Source organism: Lagopus leucura, unplaced genomic scaffold (genome assembly GCF_019238085.1).
Source record: "Lagopus leucura isolate 7727_CA_CO unplaced genomic scaffold, USGS_WTPT01 Super-Scaffold_100001, whole genome shotgun sequence".
In the NCBI taxonomy this organism is placed as follows: Eukaryota; Metazoa; Chordata; class Aves; order Galliformes; family Phasianidae; genus Lagopus; species Lagopus leucura.
Genome location: NW_024962262.1, coordinates 66,398,853 through 66,423,864, shown reverse-complemented (window position 1 = coordinate 66,423,864; position 25,012 = coordinate 66,398,853). Strand labels below are relative to the sequence as shown.

At 39.9% G+C, this 25,012-nt stretch overlaps 1 protein-coding gene across 1 annotated transcript in view; it reads right to left on the bottom strand.

Annotated features, from left to right (window-relative positions):
• Window positions 1-12,149: 12,149 nt before the first annotated feature.
• PRRG1 (proline rich and Gla domain 1) overlaps window positions 12,150-25,012 on the bottom strand; it is a 29,636-nt gene continuing 16,773 nt past the window's right edge. The window contains exons 3-4 of the mRNA XM_042867599.1: window positions 23,436-23,596; window positions 12,150-16,129 (exon numbers count right to left, since the gene is read on the bottom strand). Of these exons, the coding sequence (XP_042723533.1) occupies window positions 15,605-16,129; window positions 23,436-23,596 (686 nt within the window). The 3' untranslated portion in view covers window positions 12,150-15,604. The remainder of the gene's footprint in view (window positions 16,130-23,435; window positions 23,597-25,012) is intronic.

The window sequence follows — 25,012 nt, the reverse complement described above, 5'->3', positions numbered from 1 at the left end:
TCTGTGTGCCTTACTCTGTCATCTGCAAATGAGGAGTCTCCCTGCCTTACAGGAGAAGGGAGACGATAAATATTTTAGAGCCCAGAAGCACCCAGACAACTCTCTCAGTGCAGTTGACGAAAGCTCGGCAGCCAGACAGGAGAACGCTGCTTTAAAATTCCTTGAGAACAGCACAGAATAGCGATGAGGTATAACAACGTGGGAGGTGATCAGAGCAATCCGTGTGATAGATGGCATCATTCACAGCGCAGCAAAATGGATCTACCTATCGACTCCCATTCATAGTGTGCTATCTTCACTTCTGACATCTGCTTCAAGACATGCACTATAACGCAAAGTAACGCTGAGGTTCATCCTCCTGCTTCTTAATTGGCGTTTGCTGTGTGAAGTCCCACAGAAGGAGAGTTCAGTGGGGGAGTTTTATCGTATTTGGGCCGCTTATTGTTTTGATGCTCCGGGTTGGTGTTTGCAATTCTGATAAGGAACCAACTGCAAAGCTGTGTTCTCCTGGAGCGTAGAAACAGAATTAGGAGAAAACGTTTACCCTGTGGACTTCTTTGGCTGTTTCCCACAGGGAGGTCACTGACCACCGTGTCCGCAGGTACACGAGGCATCCCTGGGCACCCCAGGACGAGGAAAACCCCAGCAGCACAGAGGAGAGCCTGCAGCCACGCGTGCTTGGCTGCTGTTTACAGGCTTGCCCCACGAGAGGGCAATATGGCAACACCCATTGCACTTCCATTCCTTCGAGAAAATATTAAATAAAAAATCAGGATCTTGAACTGGGAATTTCGTTCTGCAATATATGCATAGTATTTATAGAAAGAGCATTTACTGCTTAAAGTGTTGCTGTTTTGCTTACAGCAGTAACACATAATCAGTATGCATTACATTTATTTCATCTCATGGAATCTAATGTGACCCTCTGCTGCTATCCAGCATAGAACAAATAGACGTCAGAAGAAAACTTCATGTATTCTTTTTTCCTCTGTTTCAGAGACTCTAAAAGACAAGGAAACTGGAGGCTCAGTGTCACAACTCACCCCAGGCAAGCAACCCACTTATCAGCAGTTTAAAGAAGGGTAATCATACGAGTAGAATTTTTGAGCCTCACATCCTCACTTGCACTGACCCTTCTGCAATGGAATATCTTTGTTTGCATCTTGCCCTCAGGTCTGTGATCCCCTTTGTTCAGCTGACAAACATCTGTACCACCTCGTACCCTGTGTCCTCAATGTACTTTCCAAATATGCTCCTGAAAGGAAATCATGGCTCCTACTACAGCCTACAGAAGATTTATCTTCTGCTTGACTGGAAGCTGCTAACCATATGCTGAACATCTTTGATAATGCCACCCAGAAATGTTTTCTGTATGCATTTCATATTCTGTCTTACACTCCGAAAGGCCATGCATATGCCTCATCAGATGCAGCTGAAATATTTTTCTTCTGAGCAATTCAGTTCTGTGTGAGTGATTGGTCACAGCTTTGCCTTACACAGAAGTTCCTCGCCAGCTCTGGGCCTCGCTGCTGGTTGCAGTGTCACCTGCTATTAGGAGGGAAAACACAGCATCGTTAACCAGATCTTGACAGGTAAACGAGAGACAAAATGCATCAAACTGCTTTGACTAATGCTGTTGGAAGGAAACACATTCTTACATGCAATAGCTTAAAAAGAATAAGCCAGTGAGGTGAGATAAGGAGCACCCAGCATGCGATAAGGGCAGGTTTGCTGGGAAGATGCTACAGACTCCCAGCACAGCCCAGCAGGCAGTGACAGGGACTGGGTGCAGCTTGCCTCTCAGCCACAGATAGGTCAACGTTTTTAGCGTGGCATAGATGTGACTGTGTCATGATATTTAATTGCTGTAAAGGATAGGGCTGCTGTGTGGAATGGAGGAAGTAGCTAATTGAATTAGTCATTCTCACAGTCACTACTCAGACACGTGGTGCCCTGCATGCACCACACTGCACACGTGCACTGCATGATCACTGATCTCTGGGGTGTGCCACTGATGTCTGTGTTCAGAAGTGGAGATGACAGAAAGCAAAAGGTTTGCTGTTCCCTCTGGATGTGCTCTGTAGTTCTCAGGTCTGTGTGGCCCCAATCACCATCCCATCCCAGCCCTGCTCAGCAGGTGGGACAGGGCCCCTAGGGGAGGCACCTGCCATGCTGCAGGCCCTTGCTGGGCCAGGACGGCCTCTGAAGGTTCTTTCATTTTCATGGAGACAACAACTTTCTCCAGACTATACTTTACTAATATTTTGCTGAATGTTAGCTGTAGCTAACTGCCAGCCCAAAAATTTCCTTTATGTCAACAAGATTTGCTTAAAGGAAGAAGACTCTGCTGCCTGGGAAAGCTGTTTTCCAGCCTGCAGAACCAGACAGCAAGATAAAAAAGGGAAAATGAAGGAAACCATAGAAAGCTCTTTAACTTGTTAAATGTGAAGTTCTAGTTGCGTTAGATATATTTGGCCCTAAATTGCAATAAGCTTTTAAGGGAAAATAAACTTGAATAGGCTTGACACCTGAGATGTAGATGTGAATAGAACTACACCATTTTTGTTAAAGCATCATCAAGAAGCAAATACAGATTTAGCGTGACATTCACTATGCAGCCAATTCATACACCTCTAGTGACTTCTGTGCACTGCGAAGTATGTGCATGTATGGAGGCTGATCTCCAGATAATCCCCATGAGTTAACTGGAAAAAACCTCAAGTGTTGGGGCCTGGTGAGTGGCTGCCAGCTCAGCCACCTCTGAAGCCTTATCCCACACCCACACAGTCCTGTTCTCACAGGACAAGATGCTATGCAAAGCCACCCAAAGCACCACAGATTCTAATTTAAGAAGTACATGAGATTAAAATCAAGCCAAACAAAACCTTTGGCCTAAATAAATAACTTCTTAGGGTAGGTCCTCAATATGAATAGTCCTGTCATATGTGTGTTCTGGATGTTACTTAATTTGGCCACAATCTGGTGAGACTTGTTTCACCCAGTCCATAGTTTAAAACTCATTTAAAGACTAGAGATTACCCACATTTGTGAATTTGTCAAGATGCACAGTGCACCTTTGGCTTGGCGCTCAAACCCAATGCTTTTCCAGTTGGCTCCCTGTGCTCCTTCTTGTGTGTCACTGCATCTGCTTGCTGGGCTAAAGCTTAGGAGCAGTAATTACTCATTTGTCAAAAGCTGAAAGACACACATACAAATGAAAAAAAAAATTCTTTTAAGTTGAAGGAGGAAAGATTTAGGTTGGATATCAGGCGGAAGTTCTTCACCGAGAGAGTGGTGAGGTGCCCAGAGAGGTTGTGGATGCCTTAAAGGCCAGGTTGGATGGGGTCCTGGGCAGCCTGGTGTAGTAGTAGATAAGGAGGTTGGTGGCCCTGCATGTGGCAGGGGGGTTGGAGCTTCATGATCATTGAAGTCCCTTCCAACCCATTCTATGATTCTATGAAAATAGACTATTACAATTTGGAGGAAAGATGACAGATGACAGTGATCTTCAGAAATTTAGAAGGCGGTGGCAAACAGATCTTAACATCCACTGAAGATTGGACAAGAACAGGTTTACAGTGCAGCAGAAGTCTCAGGTAGTGCATCATGCAGAATGGCGGCAGGACTGCTGCCTGCAGCTGGAGGTCCTTCTGTGATTTCTGACAGCCATTTGCCAGGGGCTGGCTCTGCCATGCAGCAAGAATAGCAGCAGACTTCTCCAGCCCCTTCAAAGCCCACACCCCACCCAGCATTGCATACAGAGGGTGCTCAGCAAAAGCAGGCAGCTTTCCTTCTTTACATAGGTTTCTTACATTGCAGCCTGGAAAAGGGATATACTACTCTCAGCTGAATTATTTCAGCTTTAAATCAGCTAGCTGCCAAGGTGCCCTTTTGCACACATTCTTCCTACCACCTGGTTAGGTAAATAAATTTTCTCAACAGTTTAACATAAGCAAAGAGCTCCATATGTTTATGCCTAATTTGATTGCCACTTTTACTCTGAGATTTGCAATAAATATTGTACAGCATCTTGCTCAATGACTTGTTTCAGGACAGGGGCACCAGTCACTATTAACCCATCCTAGTTACACTCTTTATATTTTGCTCTAAGTAATACAATCGGCTGAATATGCTTAATATTAGGGGAATTTGCAAACCATTCAGAACTTCCACAGTCAAGTTCATGACAATTTGTCCACAACAATAACTATTTCCTATGTACCTGCATATTATTTTCCTGAGACATTTCTTGCTTGGGATACTTACCTGATATACCACAAAGGTCAGTCATTTCACGTGGGACAAACTGGCAGAATTAAGCCCAATGGGTGTCTGACCCCAGGTTCCATAACCAACATATTAGACAATAGAAGTTTATTGCTTTTTGGAAGAAATAACGTAACTGAACATTAACAGACAGATTGACTTTCCTATAGGGTCAGTGTTCATTAAATTTCCCACTGCTTTTACAATCTGAACCACTACAGTCATTTAGCTTTTAGTTCAAGTTCCTAAAGTGAGAAAATTGTTTTTTTTATTATCTTGCAACCATTCTTCATTTTAATGGTGTTTTTCAAGCTTTCATCTTAAAGCTGGTGAACATTATAAAAAAGGAAAAACAAAACAAGCAAGCAAAAAAACACTGTGTCTTCTGTGGCTTAAACAGAAATACAACAAGTTCCTTCCACCCTTCTCATTTACCATCCAACAGGTGCCAATCTGTGCCACGCAGGTGACTAGATGCCTAATGGAGACAGCTCAGTAAGGATGAAAACCTCCTTTCACAGAAGTATATTTACAGCAATTATCTATGAAAGTCTGTCTCTGCAAAGCAGAAGGCTTTGGGGAGACTGGAGGAAAATGGGTACTCACTAGGTCTTGGAAGATGGAGGAATCAAGGCTAAGAAGTAGGGACAGGTAGGTGAACGGGGAAGGGAATGCCAGAGAAGTTTTGCCACTAAAACTGTATATAAATGTTCCAAGGCAATCAGAGCCCTGCACCTGGACCAGAAGCTAATATCTTCAACAATGTCTTCTGTCTGCTTCTCCTCCTCCCTCAAAAGGTCAATACATGGAATTTGACCAGATGGCATTATAGAAAGTCATCCAGGTGTGTTACAGAAGACTGCTGTGGGAAGAGGGGACATGAAACAGTTCAGGACTGCACAGAAACAGTCTGCAGAAAATCCCACTCACCAAAGAAGAAAGATATTTTTTATTTCTTGTTAGGCAGACATTCTGCAACATTTCTAATGTAACAAAAATAATTTTAAAAGGATGCAGTACCTAACTTAGTCACATTTTGCATTTACAGATGCCAACAGCTACCAGGTTAGTCCTCTCAGATATTTCTGTAAGGTCACAGGACACTTGAATATAGAAGGGCTGCAATTCAGAACGTTTAAAGATCAGTCAGAACAAGAGATTCCTTTTATTTTACACCTCTGATTTCATAAGAAAAACACTTTTCCTGCATTACAATAATCTGGTTGCTTTATTTTCTGGTAACAGAGGGCCCAGCTACTACATTTTATGTTGTTCTGATGGATCATTGAACAAATCTTGGTTTCATGTCAGCCTCTTGCTCTTAGATCGCAACGTTTTCGCTCTTTTTCTTATCTGATAGTGGAGCACCATGACTTGACCATCTTCCTCCCTGAATACTCCAAAAACAAAAATGTGATAAAAACAATAGGCAAGGCATGAAGAGCCACACTTTGTTGAATCAGCGTTCTGTGACTTGAAGAGCTTTTTAGAGCCCTTAACACAACATACTGTAACAAGTAAAGGCGCCAAAACCAAGGAACATTTTGGGAGAACACTGCAGCCGAGCAACAGCAGGGAAAGGAAGAGGATGTGCAACACCCTAGGCTGCTCCTAACATTACAAGCTCCAATTGCTTTTCTTTTTGAAATCCAGATTTATTGTTTAGGACTGCCACCAAAATGTTGTTTGTTTTCCCACTACGAAACAGATGGCATACATGTGCCCTGCAATTTTATTGCTGTGTTATGATTTCACTGTGCCACGCTCAAACCAATAGGTTCATTCACTCTACAATAAAACTTCCATTCTGCTGTGCTGCCTGTAGATGTATTGAATAAAATGGCAATTTCACAAGTTTCAAATCACTAAATCGATATTCCATTATTTGTCACATATTGTTTTTATTAGTGGTAGAAATGAAGCTCAACAACTGATAAAAGCTTGAAATGGTTACTTGGAAAGATGTAATGAGAATGGATTTGTGCAATGGTTGCATTTTTAATCTTTCCGTTTGTTTCTTAATAGAGGCTCAATACCTTTTTTTCCAACATGATTAGATGAGGCAAAGCTGCTCAGCTCTATTCTCTGTGAGGTTGCCCCAATCAACAACAGAAAGGCTCTTTCTCAAGGTTATACACAAGTGATAGAAAACTCCCATTATGAATTTACCTTGACACAGGCTACAATAAAACAGAAAGCCTTATCTGCAAAGAGATGTTTTGAAGAGAGTTTAGTTCAAGAGGAACATTGCTAAAAGGAAAAGATCAGAAAAAAAACAAGATTCAAGTCCCCTCAGCTCTTCATCAGTGCCTTTTAACCACACAAGAGTCATCTGTTCAGCACCTTTAATCATTTAAGGCCAGAGGCAGGTACAGGAACTTGCCAGTCCAACCTCAGAAGTATTCTCACACCCAAAGCAGAGTGGAGTTGATACCTGAATATATAAACATGTAGAATTCAACTGCTCCTTTGATTTCCTGAGGTGACATACAGCAGGCCAAACTCTACTGTTGTTTCAATTACAGCCTGAAAAAAGAAAAAGGAGAGATACTGATGGCAAATTCTCTTCTACAAAAAAACCCCAAAACATCATAAATCTCAGCTTCAGAGGACACTTGCCCAGTAGAGTTAGACATTCTATGCACCGCCAGAAGTGACTGCAAAAACATGAAGGAATGAAAATCTCCATCAGGTGAGGCTCTCCCTGCAGGTTATCTGGGACAACCCAAGGGACTCTGTAAGCCCACCTCCCACTGCCTCACCGCCTTCAGTCAGCCTCCCACTCCTCCTCTTGAGGCCAACTCCACAGACACACGGGAGCCTGAACTGGCTGGCCCAGTTCATTGGGGCAGAACCTCAGGTTACCCTTGAGGCTGCTCTATACTCCTGTTTTGCTATCTCCTGAACAGGAGTTTGCTGGGTCTCTTGGTTTGAGCCTTCGCATGAAGGCAGGCCACATCAAAGCAGAGAAGCTTGCATTAACTCCACCCAAATACAGACAACAGCATTATAAAGGAATCAGATATATGTACACAGAAGAAAAAAACTGAAAACCACACAAGTGATTTAGAGGACTTTAACACTTGTGTAATGTTATTAGTGTAATTGCTTCAATTGACCTTCAGGCCTCTTCCTTTTCTTTTTCTCTCTCTTTTTTTTTTTTTTAATAAAAGGCCTAGACCATTATTGGATGGTATCAATTTCTTTATATTTGGCATTAAAAGAGACCTTTCAGCATTTTTGAGTGCCCTTCCAATAATCACACATGTAGAACCCACTCTGCAGCACTCTATTAAAATAAATCACCTGCCAGTAATTTAAATAGTAAAGTAAGAAAACAATTTTTCAGACACTAGGCAGTGATGGTAGGAAAATTCCCACATAGCTTCTGCATCCTCAAAGATTTGTATTACATACAGCTTTTACAACACACCCCCAAAAAATTAAAATCTGAGAGAGGCAACGGCACAGAGCTAGAAGGTTTCTGATGTACACCCAAGCCTCATCTGCAGGAAAAATCCAGCCACGACCTTGCTACACATGGATGCAGGTGTATGGCACAAAAAGAGAAGTACATAGGTTAAGGGCAGACCAGGAGCTTGTCAAACAGACCTACCTCTTCAAGCTGACTGCCTGTGTAGATCTTGCAGTGCTGTCATTGCGCCCCCTCGTCAACTGAAAAGTACTTTCCATATAAGCTTTGGTCACACGACCTTTGAAATCTTGAAGGGGAGCATTTGTTTACAACTCACAACAGCAGTCTCTTTAAAAGAAAAAAGTTATTATGAGGATGACTGTATTCAAGCATTTGTCATGGTTACCAAGACAGGAAAGAGGCCACAACTGCAAAACCTGCATTCAACAATAAAACTGCAGGTCTCTACCATTTGCAAGCCCTGTCAGAGAAAAGCTGCTGGGGATGGGCAGGCTGGAGGGAAATGAATGATGTGGTGATGTGGGGTGGCACTGCTCCGCTAGCAGCCGGAGAGGACACTCTGCAGACACACTGCACCCAAAACTGAAGGCTGAGAAAGGGCCTTATACCTTTAAAACTGCACTTGAGAAGTGTTTTCAACAGTATGGCACAACATTTAGCGCAGAGGACAGCGGTGAAATAAATGGTTGAGTTAGCCTCATCAGGAGAAATATGGTTTTACGTAGCAATTAGAGCATCCCTGCTGGATGTTCATTTTTCAGCCAAGTTGCTGGGAGACATCACTGCAGTCAAACACGGAGCCATCAACCACTGCTGCTCTGGGTTATTATTATTTTTTTTAATAAACTGTTCTATACTGAAAAGTAACTCAGTGAAGTTAATGTTACTCATGAGACAATACCAATGTTGATGAAAACAAGCAACAAAACCTGCACTAGCAAAGACTTTTCAGGTTCCATGTGGAATTTATAATCCAGGAAGTAGAACGGGAAGGTTGGTGTCACCAGCATATCAAAACCCACCCCGCTGACATACCTTAGCAGAAAATTACTGGTGTGCTTACCAGCAACACACAGGAAGTGAATTAAGTAAACTAATTTTATTACAAGTAGTTTAAATTCACTATAGACATAAAACCATATATAAAATAGGAAATTTCAAGAGGTTTTGAAGTTTGAAAGTGACAGGGCTATCAGCCTAGTCTGATGTGCAAATCAACCTAAGATCCTGCAATGCAGAAAACCCAAGTACAGATCCTTGCTCCGGAGTTAGGGGTCACTGAAAGCCACTGACTGTTGGCACTGGCATCATAAATTTGACAAGAATCTTAAGGCAGTCAATTCTGCGTTGAATTGGAACAGCAAATGTTGAAAGCTGAGAGCACTGTGCAGGAAAGAAAATCTTCTTTTGATCAGTTCTACAAAAGAGGGAGATGGCAGTGTTTTCAGAAAACCAAGCTGACAGAGTGCAAAGGCTGGAAGGTAATGAAGGTGGCAGCACAAAAGGGTAAGAGAAGGGAAATTAAGCTATAAATTTTATAAGGCTGAAAAATAATCATGGAGCGAGCACAACATCAGACAACATTTCTGAACTTACATTTCTTCTAAAGGACATGCATAAGCGTACCAGCTTTCATGCAATTTGATGTAAGGGCATTTAGAAGATTTTAGGAGGGGGAACAGAACAAGGAGCGTTATTAAATAAAATGCAAAAATCAGCAGACGAGAAAAAATAGAAGAGCTGAGCATCTACACTTTTCCTATTACTAGGCATCGCTGAGTAAACATCCTAGACATTTTTTCATTTTGCATGTTGTTACATTGTTAAAAAAATATACCTGGAGCTCAGATTGGCAGTAGAAGAGTTACGGAGAAGCCAATACCAATTGCCATAGTCAGTAACAGCTATACTCATAGCCCTGCTTTGGCTGCCTTGTCCAGCTCAGGCTCTCTGGAGCAGTGATCAATGCTCTGCAGGGCATGGTGTCAGGCAGGCCCTGTGTGGCTGACAGGCACAGTTCAGATGAGGCCAACACGTGCCCAGCTCACAGGAGAACACTGTGAGCACGTAGAGTCAAAGCAATGTGCTGTTCTCAGCTGGCCCCGTGCCTCTGCCACCTTAAATTCTGGTAAGCACTCACAACCAGACAATAGGATCTAAAATATTACACTGTGCTTATTGTGGCAGAACCCGCAAGAGCACCAACAATTACAGGATTTTGCTAATTGCTGGGATGACTGCCTTGCTCCCACAGCCCACACACCTCGCTAGCCCAGCAGACAGGCTGCTGCCCACACCACAAACAGCCGCAGCACCCATTTCTGGTGCTGTGCCAAACTTTGGGAAATGCAGATTCAGCCTCAATTCTTAGGACAGTTTTTTTTTTTTCCTTCATTGAAAGCAGTTTTTCTCACTTTGAAGCTTATGTTTACCTTTGATCTTCTCCATGTGTTAGGTGCTTTCATAGAGGAATATGCTCAGTGTTACCTGCTGCCATTACCATACGAACATGCACGTGTGCCCAGACATCATCATGCTTTTACAAGTAAAAGTTGAAAGGCAATTAAAAGCTCACATATAACAGCCAGTGCCTCATAAGGTGTAATAGCAGACTGATGCCTCTATCTGGCCACTCATGCATACATTCAGCCTCTCCATGTTCACCCAGCACTAAAACTGCACCGGGTGTGACTAAGTGTAAGAGGACAAGGCAGGAAAGTAGAAGAGTTTAGGTCCCTCATATGCACAGTCCTCACAGCAGGCAATCATTGACTCAACAAGGGAATCCTTCTGCATAGCAAAGTTGCTGTGCCTGTGACAACAGCTGAGTGTGAAAGTAAAGCAAAATAAAATTCACAGTCCCTGACCTATGAAATTGATCCAGGGTCTGTTCTACAAGAAAACATCCCATGTCACTGAAAGATCAGGAAGACAGCTTGGTACAGATTACTCCTCACGCAGAGATTTCATTACTGGCATTTAAGTGCTTGTTTCTTTTTTTGCTTAAGCTGCTCAATCAGGTCAAAGAACCACACAAGTATGTGCAAAGCTTTCACCTGGAAAACAAGATAGTAGGTCATGCTACAAGTTCTTAGTTTTTGTTGCTTTTAGGACAGGGAAAAACTGCAGAGTCAGTATGCTTACAACTGCAGCACAACACACTGAAACAGGATAGAGAAAGAGAACACATAGTAACATTACAGCAAACACTGCCAAGTGCTAAATGGTAAATAAACGTCACATACTGTAATATAATCAAGAAAATATATGCAAGGCATTCTTGCACCAACTTGTTAGCTAGCATTCAATAGCCCACTGCCAAGTCAAAAATACAATTATTGAGCTCCTGCTTCAGGAGGAAAAGCATAGTTCAACTTTTTGGCAAAGCTCAAAGTTCAATTACCCCACAGCAAATTAATCAAACCTGCGTGCAGCAAACAATGAAACAGTGCAGATGTTACCTTCCCCGTTTTCAGCTAACACGGCTTCTCTTTAAAACACCAGTAGGCAGCACCAGGAAATATTTACAAGGTTCACATTATACAAAGATAAAAAGGAACCTATCAGTGTGATTTAGAACAACAGGGAACAGTGCTCTAGGCATACAAAACAATAAATAATGAACATTCATCACCAAGTAACCTGGTGAGGTGATTTGATTTCTATAGACACCAAGATTCATGGCACCAGTTAAACATTATACCCTCTAAGTTTCAATAGCTGGAAGCCAGGCATGCAGAGGCAATCATGCGCTGAACCATGCGCAAACAACGCTGACAGATGCACAGTCAGAATCCTGAACATGTACATGCACAGCAAAGGCCACTTATGTGAAAACAGTGTGTTCTGTTTCTCTGAAAAGTTCTGAGCTCTGCAAATAAAAGCTTATGAAGGAAGAAAGTGCTGCAGTATGCACACAACAGCTTGGAAATGCACACACACCGTTGGTTTTCCTCTTGCATTTTTTTTAATTTTTTTTTGCACTTGTTTTTCTATGACCAGTGTGAAATTGCACACATTCATGACATATCTTCAGTAACATTTCACTAAGCTCTGCAACAGACTCCACTATTAGTAAGCTAGAGAAAAATACCAGGGACATATCTTGTTTATCAGCAGCTGATCAAATAAGGAAGACAGTTTGTAGATTGGAATGGAGGTCTTTAGTTTCCAGCGTGTGCCACTATAAAAGGTTTTATTTTTTTTGATTGCTATTAAATCATCACTGATGCAATGTGGAGTGAATCACAGAACTGATGCAAAATAGTTTGAAATGGCTGAAGCCAACTTTGAAATCAGATTCTCTTGACTACAAATCTTTCTACAGTGTACCGGTTCATCTTGTAATAAAGCATAATTCCTGCTTTCCCTGTGCTTGTGACTGCTACTCAACTATGGCTATAAATGAATCAATTCACAAATTTAATAAGAAAATGAGACTGAATTGTTAAAGAACATCTACCTTAAAATCATATTTATTTTTAATTATCAAAATAAAACAACTGATTCCCTGTAACTGATTAAATACATTTGGAGATCAATTGAAATTAAAAGAGCGCCACTTAAATGCACAAAGTCAATACTGCAGATGTGTAGGATTGATGTTTTGAAGCACTAAGGCATTTAAAAAATTTTATTTTGCATATCCAAAAAGAAATGTTACAAAACATTTTTCTACAAACATAGTCAAGAATGTTTAAATACGATAATTTAATGTAAACCAAACCCCTTTTAAATATGCAATACTGTAATCAGAGGTCATTTACACCCAGTGAAGACAGAACAACCTCCACTAATGCTAAACATCATCTAAGCACAATTAATTTCCATCATTTCTCAAAGTGACATTTAAATACAAATTTGTTTTAGTGGGTAAATCATCTCAGTCCTAATACATGAAATTCAGTGTTACATTCAAAAGTGGGAAAAGCAGAATCCTGACTATTCACGTCATTAGTCAAGGCAGTACTGCATTCAGACTTGGAAAGCCTTTAGAGAGATACAACTATAAATTTATAATGTTTATGGCATGGTAATGCAACAACAAGAGAAGAAGAATCAGTAAGTGCCTGGGAAAACAAAACTGTAGGAAAACCTGCTACAAAAAGAAATGTTATTCTTCCCCCACATCAGAACAGCTATCCCCAAGACTTAAGTTATTTCCCCACATTTCACAAAGTAAAACAAAATATTAGGTACTTTGACATTACTCCAACAAGAAGAAAGCTGCATGTGTCAGTGGAAACATTTAGATAACTGGCACATGCAAGTTTAGTTTATTCATGAAAGCTTATTCACGCCAAGATGTAAATTTATAGCCCTAGATGGCATTCACATTTCACGTGCATGGATGCAGAAAAGGCATGGCCCAATAAATTCTAGTCACAGATCATTTCAGATATTTGGTTGTGGCTTTACCTGGAAGGACAACTGTCACGTTTGCATTGCACAAAGCGTCTACAGAATGCAGTAACATACTCTTCTTAGGAGACAGAAATGTGAAAGTTGTTAAGACTGGTAATGGAATAAAGACCAACAAAGTGGGGAAAAAAGGTGGCTCACCTCTGAACCAGACTGCCCCTGCTCGGGGTGACAGCTGCTGACCTAACATGAAATGGGTTATCTCCAGGCATTTCCTACAGGTACACCATATCTCCAAACTAAAAAATTACTGTTAAAACTGCCAGCTGTGATGGCAGGCACAGGAGATGCCAATATGGCATAGACATTAATACTAGCACTTTCAGGTGTCTCCTGCAACTGAGACGAGGCACTTTGTTTTGGTAATGTCTGGCCAAAGGCAGTATAACTGTTGCTCAGTATAAAAGGAGCTTAAATTTCTACAAGTGGCAATTTAGGACTTCACCTAAGAGCTAAAAGCACTTCAAAAGGTTAGAGAGTCCAAAATACATTGTACTTATCTGCTCAATATGAATAATGAATATATGAGTCATCTTTCTGACAACAGTTTGGCCTGGAGCTCCATCCATTAACTCCAATAAATTTGCTTTTGCAACTTAAGACCCCCAGTAGAGATCTTAGGTAACCTACTCTTTGCCAAAAATGAGAATATAAAATTAATCACAGAATCATAACTTCATTTGTCAAACTACCATATTGAATTCTTACAGAAGTGTGCATATGCACACCCATATATTTATCCATTTCTTTTCAGCAATCTTCTACAAAGTTGCTTAGGAGAAAGATGGTTCAGACTCACACAAGATCATAGATGCCAACAGGCAATTAACTGAGCACATTAACAGCAACTTCAAATGGATGGCACTGATATTTCACAGTGGTCCTTCAGAGCTAAATCCGTTTCAGTTGGTGCTAATTCATTAGCAGAAAACAGAACAATACTAAAATTAATGCCTTGCCACCTTGATGAGAGAAGAAAAATCAAAATATTCACAAGCTAAACTGATCAATGAATTCTTAAGTTAAATAGAGAAAAGTAAATCAGCAAACCACAGTGTGCACCAGCTAAACTATCACTGGTGTCTAAAGCAGTTAAAACAGAGGCTCGTATAGAATTTCAATTAACTTGTATCAATCTGACAGAAATCTCTACAGCGTTAAAAAAAACCCACTCCAAACTAAAGCTCGGGGTTATGCCTGTGTTGCATTGCTAGAAATACAACACAGAGGTTCCTCATGGTTTTGCCCTACATCAGGTAGACTGCACAGCTCTCACCTGGAGATAGCAGAGCTACCCTGGCCACAACATTTGTGGAGTTAGCCTAGATTACCAGTGCTTTCCACACCTCTTACTTGAATGAACAAATGTGAAATCAGCAATAAATACTCTAGTTGAAGTTACCAAAATTCTCTGCAATGCATTTCCATAGCTAGTAACAAAAGGTGTGCAGGTGATACATTTAAGTACGCAAGAAGCAAAATAATATCAGGATTTGAGAATGGGGTCATATTATTGTGGAAAAAAGTTGTATACTGAATATTTTTTTTTTTCCCTTTTAAAAGGGAAAGAAGTATCTTTGGATTTAAGTGTTTACAGATAATGGAGGAAATCCTGGTGCCAATGAAGACTATGGTAGTTTTGGTATCTACTTCCAAACAAGAAGGATCTTATTCATTCTTCAGTATTTCATTCTTTAATGTTAAGTGAACTTTCAAGCTGTGAAAGTAGCACACACGCAGTTCTCAGCCCTAGAATAAACAAATAAAGACAGATAGAAAACAGAAGAAAAGCAGAACAAAAAAAAAGTACTCAGATTCACTAATTAAGGTCTTGAATTACTAGCTTCTAAACATAAATTCTCACAGAAAAAGCTTTAGAATCTCTCTCCTCTGCTAGGGCTCTGAATTTATTGCTATGAGGCCAGCAGAGTCTAACAATATATTGGTTTGAACACCAAGGCATACGGCTCTTGGCCATTCCAGGGCCCAAGATACAATGTGGCAAATAAAAAAATCCCAGGTGAGAAAAAGGAACCAACCAGGCAAGAGGAAATACTGTAAAATTAGTTTGCTTTAGCATAACTAAATTTCTAGAATGTTTCTTAAGGATTCCCCACCTCAGGCAATTCGAAGAGTCTGCAGCAAGAAGAGAAGGGGATTCCACAAATCTTGTGGGGAACGCGGTCAGCATATGGAATAAAACAAGCAACATCCCTCAAATCAGAGATACTTTTGAGAATAATGACAGAGCACCATCTCTGTACCTGCACTGTGCTCACAATACAGATTCCTTATCTTCTAAGGACTGTTATAAGGGAAAAGAAAAACCTGTGACTCAAAGAACAAGTGAATCTAAAACAAAAGGGAAGTTCATTATACAGGTTGCTTAAATTACAGAAATGCATAATAAGCCAAGATAAAGTGCAACAGAACGATCAGTTTTTGTGTTTTGTTTTGAAGTCCAGAAGCATTCTTCCTGTTTTACTTAGTACTGGTGGTAACAGGAGATAGTGCAATTGCATTGGCTGAACAAGAATTCATAATGTCTTCATATTGTGGGGGTGGATCTAAGTGTTGTTCAGCTTCACTTCTTCTCACACTGATTTCACCAGTGGCTTCCTCGTATGAAGGAGGAGGATCACAGTTTGACAGCCTTGTGGATATTGAGTCTGATTGTGTATCCGCATAGCTCAGACCTCCTGGAGAGAGCCCACTGACTTCAAACATTTCCTCCTGTGGGGAATGAACAATGCTGAGAGGCTGCGGGAGCGAACCTCTGCCGTCAGACACAGCACCATCACCTATCGCTTCGTGGGCTCCCCTGTGCGCGTACACCGACTGTCTACGCGGTTTCTTTTTAAACAGGCATCTCCATATGACAAAAACGACAATGAGGATAACAAAAAGGCCAATGATTAATGGAAATGCAAGGTAAAATGAATACCAGCTATGTCCTGTGTTACTTTCTCCCTGAAGTCCATTTTTGTAGACTTTCCAGAACTCCTTCTAGAAGAGCAAGACAGGATAAGTCAGAAACGGTAAGACATTAAAAACAAAAGACCAAACCAAAGACTTTATTCAAACTGTTCTAAATGAATGAGGAAAAAAATAGCATTTCAAATACTGATGATCAATATGAGAACTGATATGAATAAGCACATAAAATAAAATTTTCTTCTGATGCGATTACAGAAGCAAAAGACTTTTTTTTTTTTTAAACACCAACTCCTTGCTCTACTTGTAATAATCCTGTATTGACAGTTTAATATCTACAAATCTGCAGACAGACAGGAATAAAAAAATCTAAGCGGCACGCACATCAGCCATGTAGTGGATCTAAGTTTTTCAGTACCACTCAAGCTCCAAGTTATTACCTTTTTTTTTTTTTAACCATAATACACTAATACAGTCTGACTGCTTTGGAATGACAAACCATCTTAGCAAAGCAGAACTATGTTGTATTGTCAGTTCAGAATTCCTCCATCCTCTGGCTCATAAAGCAATTGTCAATCTATTCTGAGCTGCCTCAAATCCTCTCTTTATAGGTAAACACAGCTTCAGCAGCACGAGAATGTTACACAGCTTATTACACTCTAGAAACTTTGGCAACACAGCTATAGATAAATGGAACAGTGAAAAGTGAAAATAAAAAGGAAAAAACAGATGAAGGAGGACTAGTACTTGAAAGCAATCTCGTTACATTACTAACATGCACAAGCAGGAGCACAAAGATCACATCAGCTTCCCATTTGCTATGCAGTGCTACACTGTGCAGAACTAGTATGAAGAAAAGTATATCCTACCTCATCTGCAATGTACGCTCTCTCCTATCAAGAAACACTTCCACAGTTTTTTATAGCAATGCAAAAAGCAAAAAATAAAGCAGAACAAAACCCATGCCAGATACTCTGAACTCTGCAGCCTCCTTTAAAAATGCAGAGATGTGACCTCTTCAGATTTATGTGAGCATCCATTTCAAGTAACAACATCTTGCAAGAATGTATTTTAAAAATTCTCACCAGGAAAAATGACTACCATTTCTTAACTAGTCAATGATACACTCACGTGTATCAGACTTTGTGCACAGACAGATCAGATCTTATATATATATACACATCTAATTTTTTTTCTTTTAAGTTCAGGACTACATTCTATAGCTACTACCATGTGAACAGCATTAATCATATAGAATTACAGAATTATAGAATGGCCTGGGTTGAAAAGGACCACAGTGATCATCTAGTTTCAACCCCCCTGCTGTGTGCAGGGTCTCCAACCAGCAGACCAGGCTGCCCAGAGCCACATCCAGCCTGGCCTTGAATGCCTCCAGGGATGGGGCATCCACAGCCTCCTTGGGCAACCTCTTCCAGTGCATCACCACAGATAACACAACAATGTAACAGTGTGTCACATAGATAGATAACATAACCAAACAGATCTCAGAGCTATGCAACTGCGGAGTTCGGGTCTCTCCGTAATAGGACGAGAGTCCTACAAAAACAAACACCCCACCTTTCCCCACCAAATCTACACACAGCCAGGAAGACCTGTTACCTATTGTCTTTCCATCTGGTGTATTTAATATTTAGTTCTGTTCAAACAACTAAAGCAGGAAAAAAAGATTCATTAGGATTTTTAACTGCAGCTTTCTATACTGAAACCAAGCTTCTCAATTCACTGCTCTGTTACTTCACCGGCAGCATGGAGATGGTATAGCATTTGTTTCTGAGGCCAAAGCTGCAAAGATAAACTATGCAAGGATGTGTCATTTCAAAGACTCTAGTAGAAGATGGTTGAGATGAAAATTTAGAAAAAAAGCCAATTTTGACCTTGCAATGCATTTTATGTTTCAGACTGTAAGGAAACCTGTCCTCTTTAACGTAAGGTGATAAATCGTAATTGGTATTCTATTAATGTTTCCATGTTACTTCTAGCTCAACAGTATCTACCTGAGAAAATATCCCTGTACCTTCTTCATGAAACTGAAATACCAGCACTGCTTCTCGTTACCCTGCAGGGTGACAAAACAGCAGAAAAGCTGTTTTTTCAGAGAGGAGGGCAGCTAGTTCACAGTACGTTATATGGCTGTGGGGGTGGTCAAGTTAATGGTGTGACTGGGCAGGTGCATAAAGAGCTTAATGTAAGAATTTAAACTGCCTTAAGGATTGAAGTAGTTTAGTGTCCACTTTCATTTACAAGCAAAGCAAATGAAATGCCAAGGGACTATGGACATGCATTCCTCTGCTAAAAATTATAGTGCTTCAGGCCGTGGCTGTATTCCAGAGACAGGAATAAAGGTCTTCACACAGATGAAAAATACGAAGAAGAACAGTCACTGAAAAAATGCTTTAATTTTTCACTTTGAAAAAGAGCTCACTAGTGTACTAAACTCAAGGTTTTGGTATCAAGGGGAACCATAAAGACCCTTCCCTCCAGAATTACCAGAACTGCCAGAAACCTACACTTCAGGTTTGAGTTTCTCACTGCCAAGCAGCTCCTCCTTCTGCTCTGTCACCCCACAGCTATGCTGCTCTGTAAAGTGGTAGCACAAGGAGGACAAACCACCTGACTGAAGTCAAGTACTGTCCATCGCCAAACAAAATCACAGAACTCTGATGAGTTGGCATAGAGTGAGGGTTCATATGATCTGCTAAGGAAAAACAAGAGGAGAAATACTGAAATTCCAGGAGATAACTGTAGAATTCATACAGAATATTGAAGAGTAATTTAAAAGTTGGAAAACTTAAACATCCCTTCCACAGTATTTGGCCTCTTAAACCAGGAGAACAAAAAAGGACTTTATACTTGATGAAACTAAGAACTTGTAATTTATGAAAAAGACACTCCAGAATCATTCACCCTTAGGCACTGCACTGCTGGGATTGCAAGGCATATCACAGAATCACAGAATTGTAGGGGTTGGAAGGGACCTCTAGAGATCATTGAGACCAAACCCCCTGCCAAAGCAGGTTCCCTACACCAGGTTGCACAGGTAGGCATCCAGGCGAGTCTTGAATATCTCCAGAGAAGGAGATATGTCTTAAAAGGCTGAAAAACTACAATAAGTAGGCCACAGCATCAGGTAACTGCAATGAGAAAGACCTAAAATAATTTAGTATGAATTCCTGCTATGAATTACTTTACTGCATGTTGGCAAATCCAGTTTGAAATAGCTCTTGAGAATCCTCAAGGGCATCACACACAAATCGTTATGAGCAATTTGCAACATTCTTTTTCCCTTTATGTCTAATATTTCACTATCACTATTTAGAACAGAATTGACTTCAGTCAACTGGATGTGAACACTGAACCAAACACTGGTCCACATCAAAGTTAAAGAGTCTTGTACCCTGCTGAGAATTTTGGCTGAAGCCTTTGCCATATTTGGCAGCACTGTCAGCCTCAAATGACTTTTGGTCAATCATCTGACTTGTTGTTAGGTGGACTAATAGTATGCCAATCAGTTCAGTAGGTAAAGGATACAAAAAAAAAAAAAAAAAAAGCAATAAAGTGAAGTGAGCAAACTTGCTACACTGTCTTCTTCTGGTTCGCCCTCAATTTCAGTTTTTCATCTTTTCTTCCAGATATTTACCCAGCATTCATAATTAGACACACACTGACTGACATCTTATTTGATCACTACATTTTAGAGCTGGTGCTGGCAAGTTCTGAGTTGCTTCCTAGGCACTTTAGCCTTTTTACACTTATGAATAAATGCATGTGAGTTTGTTTTTTTTTTTTAAATGATGCTGTATCACCTTAAAACCAGAGTTAATGTATGAGAAATGAGAAGTGAGCTTCCATCACACCCATGTATCTTGCACAGTCACTTTCTGCCAAACTTTGAGCCTCCCAACAACCTTTGACAGCTGCCACGTACAGTGCTATCTGGTTATACCTTCTACATATGCATAGTTTTACAGGATGAAGAGTAGGGGTCACCTAATTTATTACCTTCTGACAACAAACAACACAGACTGTCAGAAGAAGAGTATAGACGTAAGTAGAGAGTGATACTCTCGCAGCTTTCACATATTCGTACTTCAAGAACTCCCACTAGATAAAGCTGAACCCTTTTATTCAATGTTCCCCAGTTGTTTATATCTTCTCTGAAGCTACGTAAGCTTCTTCCTGTGGCCAGTCACACAGCTCCACTACCTGAGGTGAGAAGAGATGCTTTTATTTACTCTGAACCCGCATTTTATTTCCTTTGAGACCCTTTTAAGCTCCACTGTCAGAAGGATATTAAATGATTCATCTCTGTTCAATCTTCATATTCCTTACTAATATCTACTACATGTTCCCTGATTTAACAGTTTTCAATCTATAGTTGAATCTTTCAATATCTTTAGTTAGCTTCCTGGGTTCTCTGGAGTTTCCTCAGCTACTTATTTGCTTTTTAAAGCTATACATGACACATTCAAGATTCAAGTGAACAACTGCATAGTTACATTTCCCACATTTCCCATTTTGTTCTCTGTCCCCTTCCTAGGATTCTTAACATGCAGGCTTTTATTTCTTGTTGTTTAACTGCTAAGCATTACAAATTCTAGTCTTCAAAGACAATCTATAAATTCAGATCTTGTTCCTGAGGCAAACATACACATGCGTGTATCTATCTATATATATACACACATACATATATTTATGAGGAATGATCCCTTTTCCCCTATTGCACATCACATTTGTCAACACTGAATTTCATTTTTTCCACTCAGTGCCACAAAGTTCTGCAAACTCTTTCCTGCCATCTAGCTTTTGCTATCCTGAGAGTATTACCTTTATATTATTAACTGTATCATTTTACATTATACTTCTGAAGATATGAAAATCCCCAAGCCTACACAATATGAAAGGCATTCAGCATTTCCCTGACATTTACGTATGTATGTTTAATGCACACAATGCTACCTTCTAAGAAAGCTTTCACAAAAGAAAACATCAAATATAACTTGAGGGGACTGTTTGATATTATTTTAATATTACAAACTCAGATGTACACCTCCCCAGAAGACTTCAGAGAAGTGAAGAACCCGGTGGACAAGATTAAAAAAATACAAAAAAGCAATCATACAAACACAAAGTTCACATGAGATAAATAAGCTCCGTCATCTTTTTGAATTTCTGTCTATCTATGCTACAGAATCACTGCATCTTCATTATTACAGACATGCTATATTATAACCTCGCTCTGCAGCACCTCTGTCCCCAGAAATCAACTATTATTAAATGGCTGTAAGGATGGATATAGCTGGGAAACAAAGGACTAAGTAAATTAGGCTGGTCAGGCATGGCTGCACATCGGCAAGCTACCGACATCAAAGCAGCTAAACTAAAACAGATACAGTAATAGGACTGGATAATGGAAGAGGATCTTATTGGAAATTCTCTCTGCACTGCGACAATAAGGTTATGGCATAATAGTAAGTGTGACCATTTCTATTTTACTATTTCTTAAACACCTCTGCAATGGAAAGGCTATCTACTGAAATACAAAATGTTTCTAAATACTTAATAGACTAAAAGAAGTTGAAGCAAGAGGAAATGCAGAACATTAGAATTTTCTGAATTGGAAGGGACCCACAAGGACCATCAAACCCAACTCCATACAGATACATCTAAAATTCCATCCCTGTGACTGAGTGTGCTGCCCAAATGCTTCTTAAGCTCTAGCAGTGTGGTGTCATGACCACTGACCTGGGGAACCTGTTCCAGTGCTCAAACAACATCCTGGTAAAGAACCTTTTCCCAGTACCCAACCTGACCTTCCTCTGACACACTTCATGCTGCTTCTTTGGGTCCTATCATGGGTCATCAGTTTGACCTATCATTAGTCAACATATTTAGGCTATTAGTGATACTGTGTTAGTTTTGTGCACACTATTTTTAATTACGCAGTGATATCATTGGGAATTGCCACATCAACTTTAGGAGGTAAAAAAACATGACCGTGCATGCATTTTAGAGCTTCTGAAAGAATAGGAATTGAAACACTACACATCCTACTGCTTCATTTGAACAAATGAAAAAGTTTCCATTCTGTATTCTCCACTTTCCTATGTATGACAGAAACAAAAAGATGCCAGAAACTTAAAATGTTTGGTAGGCTTTTCTGTTGTTGTTTTCAATGTAAAACAGCCAGTGAAGAGTCAGACACATCACTCATGTTATTCCAAAATAAATTCATAATGCTCTCTGTGCTACTTTGCCCATTAACCCAGAGGCTTTGCCTGCTAATTTCCCAAGTCACATTTTCTAGCAGCTGTTTCTCCACTTTGGGACTGAATTTGAGGATAAATCTAATTTCATTCAGGTCTGTATTGAATTAGAAAAAAAATATCTTGACTTTACTGCATTAAATATGTCAGGCAACACTATCAAAACTTACATGCTGTGATTACTTGTTGGAAGGCAATTTAAGTTATGCTGGGTACAACGTACAGTGCAGCTACTACGTGCAGAGCTGCTGGCCCACAAGCTTCTTTTAATTACAGAAAGTGACAGACTTACACAATTCTGTGTGGGCAGTATCTGTTTCATTCCAGTCAAGTTAATATATCACTGCCCTTGAATAACATATGGCACCATTAAAATTGTTATCCTTCCTATGTTTTAGATTGCTGCTGCTTAACAGTATGTTGTGAGGGTCTGCAGAAGTTAATTTCAAGAAGGCCACTTGTCTTTGTTTACTTTTAAGACTATGAATAATCCAGCCACAGAACATTCTAGCCAGCTATGCCAGCATCTGGGATATAGTCCCTATTTTAAGTAGAATGATTTTTCACTCACTCATCTTACGTGAACGTATTCAATAAATAAGTTAAGGTGTGAGATAAACAAAGACTTCTGACTTCTGCTCCTATACATTCCCTGTAACAGTCACAACTCTTATCATTTCAAGCAAGAAAAACAATAGTATCTGTGATATGGAGGTTAGGATTAAGTGCATGATGATAAGACACATGCTATTTAGGTAAGTAGTGCTGCCAAAGAGATAATGATAAAAGATAATGACAGTCGGAAGAAAAGGAAAGTGAATATTCCCCAAGCTGCCAACCTGCATAAAACTTTTATGAGCAAAGTCTACTTTGAGACTTCCCTTTGAATTTTTTTTTTAATTTGGAGAAAAGATTCCAAATTTATTGCTGTGAGGTCTATCCATCTCCAATGCAGACCTCAGTTACTTAAAGAATCAAGTCAAAAGGAAAACAAATCTATTGTAATATTGGAAAATACACAAGTATTCACCATATCTCACAAATTAGTAGCAAGATACCTCACCCCCCATCTATATATAGACAACAAAACATACCGTCTTTTCCTCATTTTCAAATGCTTCTCTTGCTTCTTCATAGGTACAAATTTCTTCTCTGCATTCGTGTTCTATATCACCTTGCTTTAATTCTTCCAAAAATTTGTTGGCTCTTCGGTATCTTTTATACACAGAATTGGCTTTGTCCTCTGTTAAGAACACTGAATAAGAGGAGAGCAAATAACGGTCACTACTAAAACATTCCCAAAACCTCATGGTGAAACTGTTCAAAGAAAATGTCCATTTGGGCAACATTCTTTTTCAAAGTCTTCCCCTTTATTTAATAGGATAAAAGGCCTTTTCTGTTTTGTTCACTATTATGAACATTTGGGTCTACAACTTCAGTAGTTATTGCTAAATCAAAAATGTGATGGATCCCTATTCAGCATCGTGCTCCTATATGCTTAAACAAGACCGAAGCCTGTGCCTAAGGACAGCCTGTGCCCAGAAGAGACAGCCATGTGCTCAGTGAAAATGATTTGTCAAACTAGCACAGAACAAACAAAAACCTGTCTGCCAACATCCAAGGAGATATTTGCAACTGCTTGAGGGCAACACAGCTAGAATACTCAGGAAGTCTTTGATGCTACAAATATTTCTGAATATTACCCAGTTGCATACACCAGAACAGCACCATTTATCAAAGTTTAATCCCATCTGTTTTCTTAAGCAACTTCGAAGCAGACTTTCTGCCTTTATTTCAGAAATGTCAGCCACGAAATATCAACTCTTTTGGAGGTGTAGGGGAAGCAGGCTCACTGCATCTTCTTACATAATTCATAGAACCCCACCTTACTTGCTGAAGCAAATAAAATAACGCCAAATGACAACTGAAATTCTGATAAAGCTAGTCTTTTTTTGCTTTCCTTAGTTTTCTGTTCAAGTAGAAGATTATTTTCAGCTCTTTTAAGATTCCATTCTTCCCTCAAATTCCCTGACCTAATGATTTTTACAGTAATATGTAATAACTGAAACACTTCAAAATCCAGCAGGCTGAGTTACTCCAAAGGTACACCAGCAGTGAACAATACAGAAAATCCTCAGGTATTTCAGGTCAGGAAGCAAGAACACTGTATCAATGCAACACTGTTCTTGGGCTCTCACTGCCAGCAATAGGGGCTAACAATTCAATGCACTGCCATATTAACATACTTATACTGTCTTCCTCATCAGTGCTACCATTTCTGCACTGGTTCATTTACAGCTAATCTGGGACCTCTGATTATCTTATGAAGACAAAACTCTCACTGTCTGCAGAAAGACTGAGACCAAATGGTTTAAACAATGATTTATCTATGATTTGATATGAATCAGTCTTCTATTTCTACCCTAATCCTCTTATTTGAATAGTAAAAAAGGATGCCTGCAAGTCTACAAAGATAGGTCACTACACTTTTGCTTTACTGAAGTTAGATGTGGCAGCATTTTTCAGCAGTGGGAATACTACTACAATTAGGCTTATCTACTTCACATTAATTTCATTTTATTCAGCATGCACGTTGTAATCTCTTTGCTAAAATTCATTAGACAATCACCTTCCTTTTGCAAAGGATTAGGTTTTTGAAGATCAAACTCCA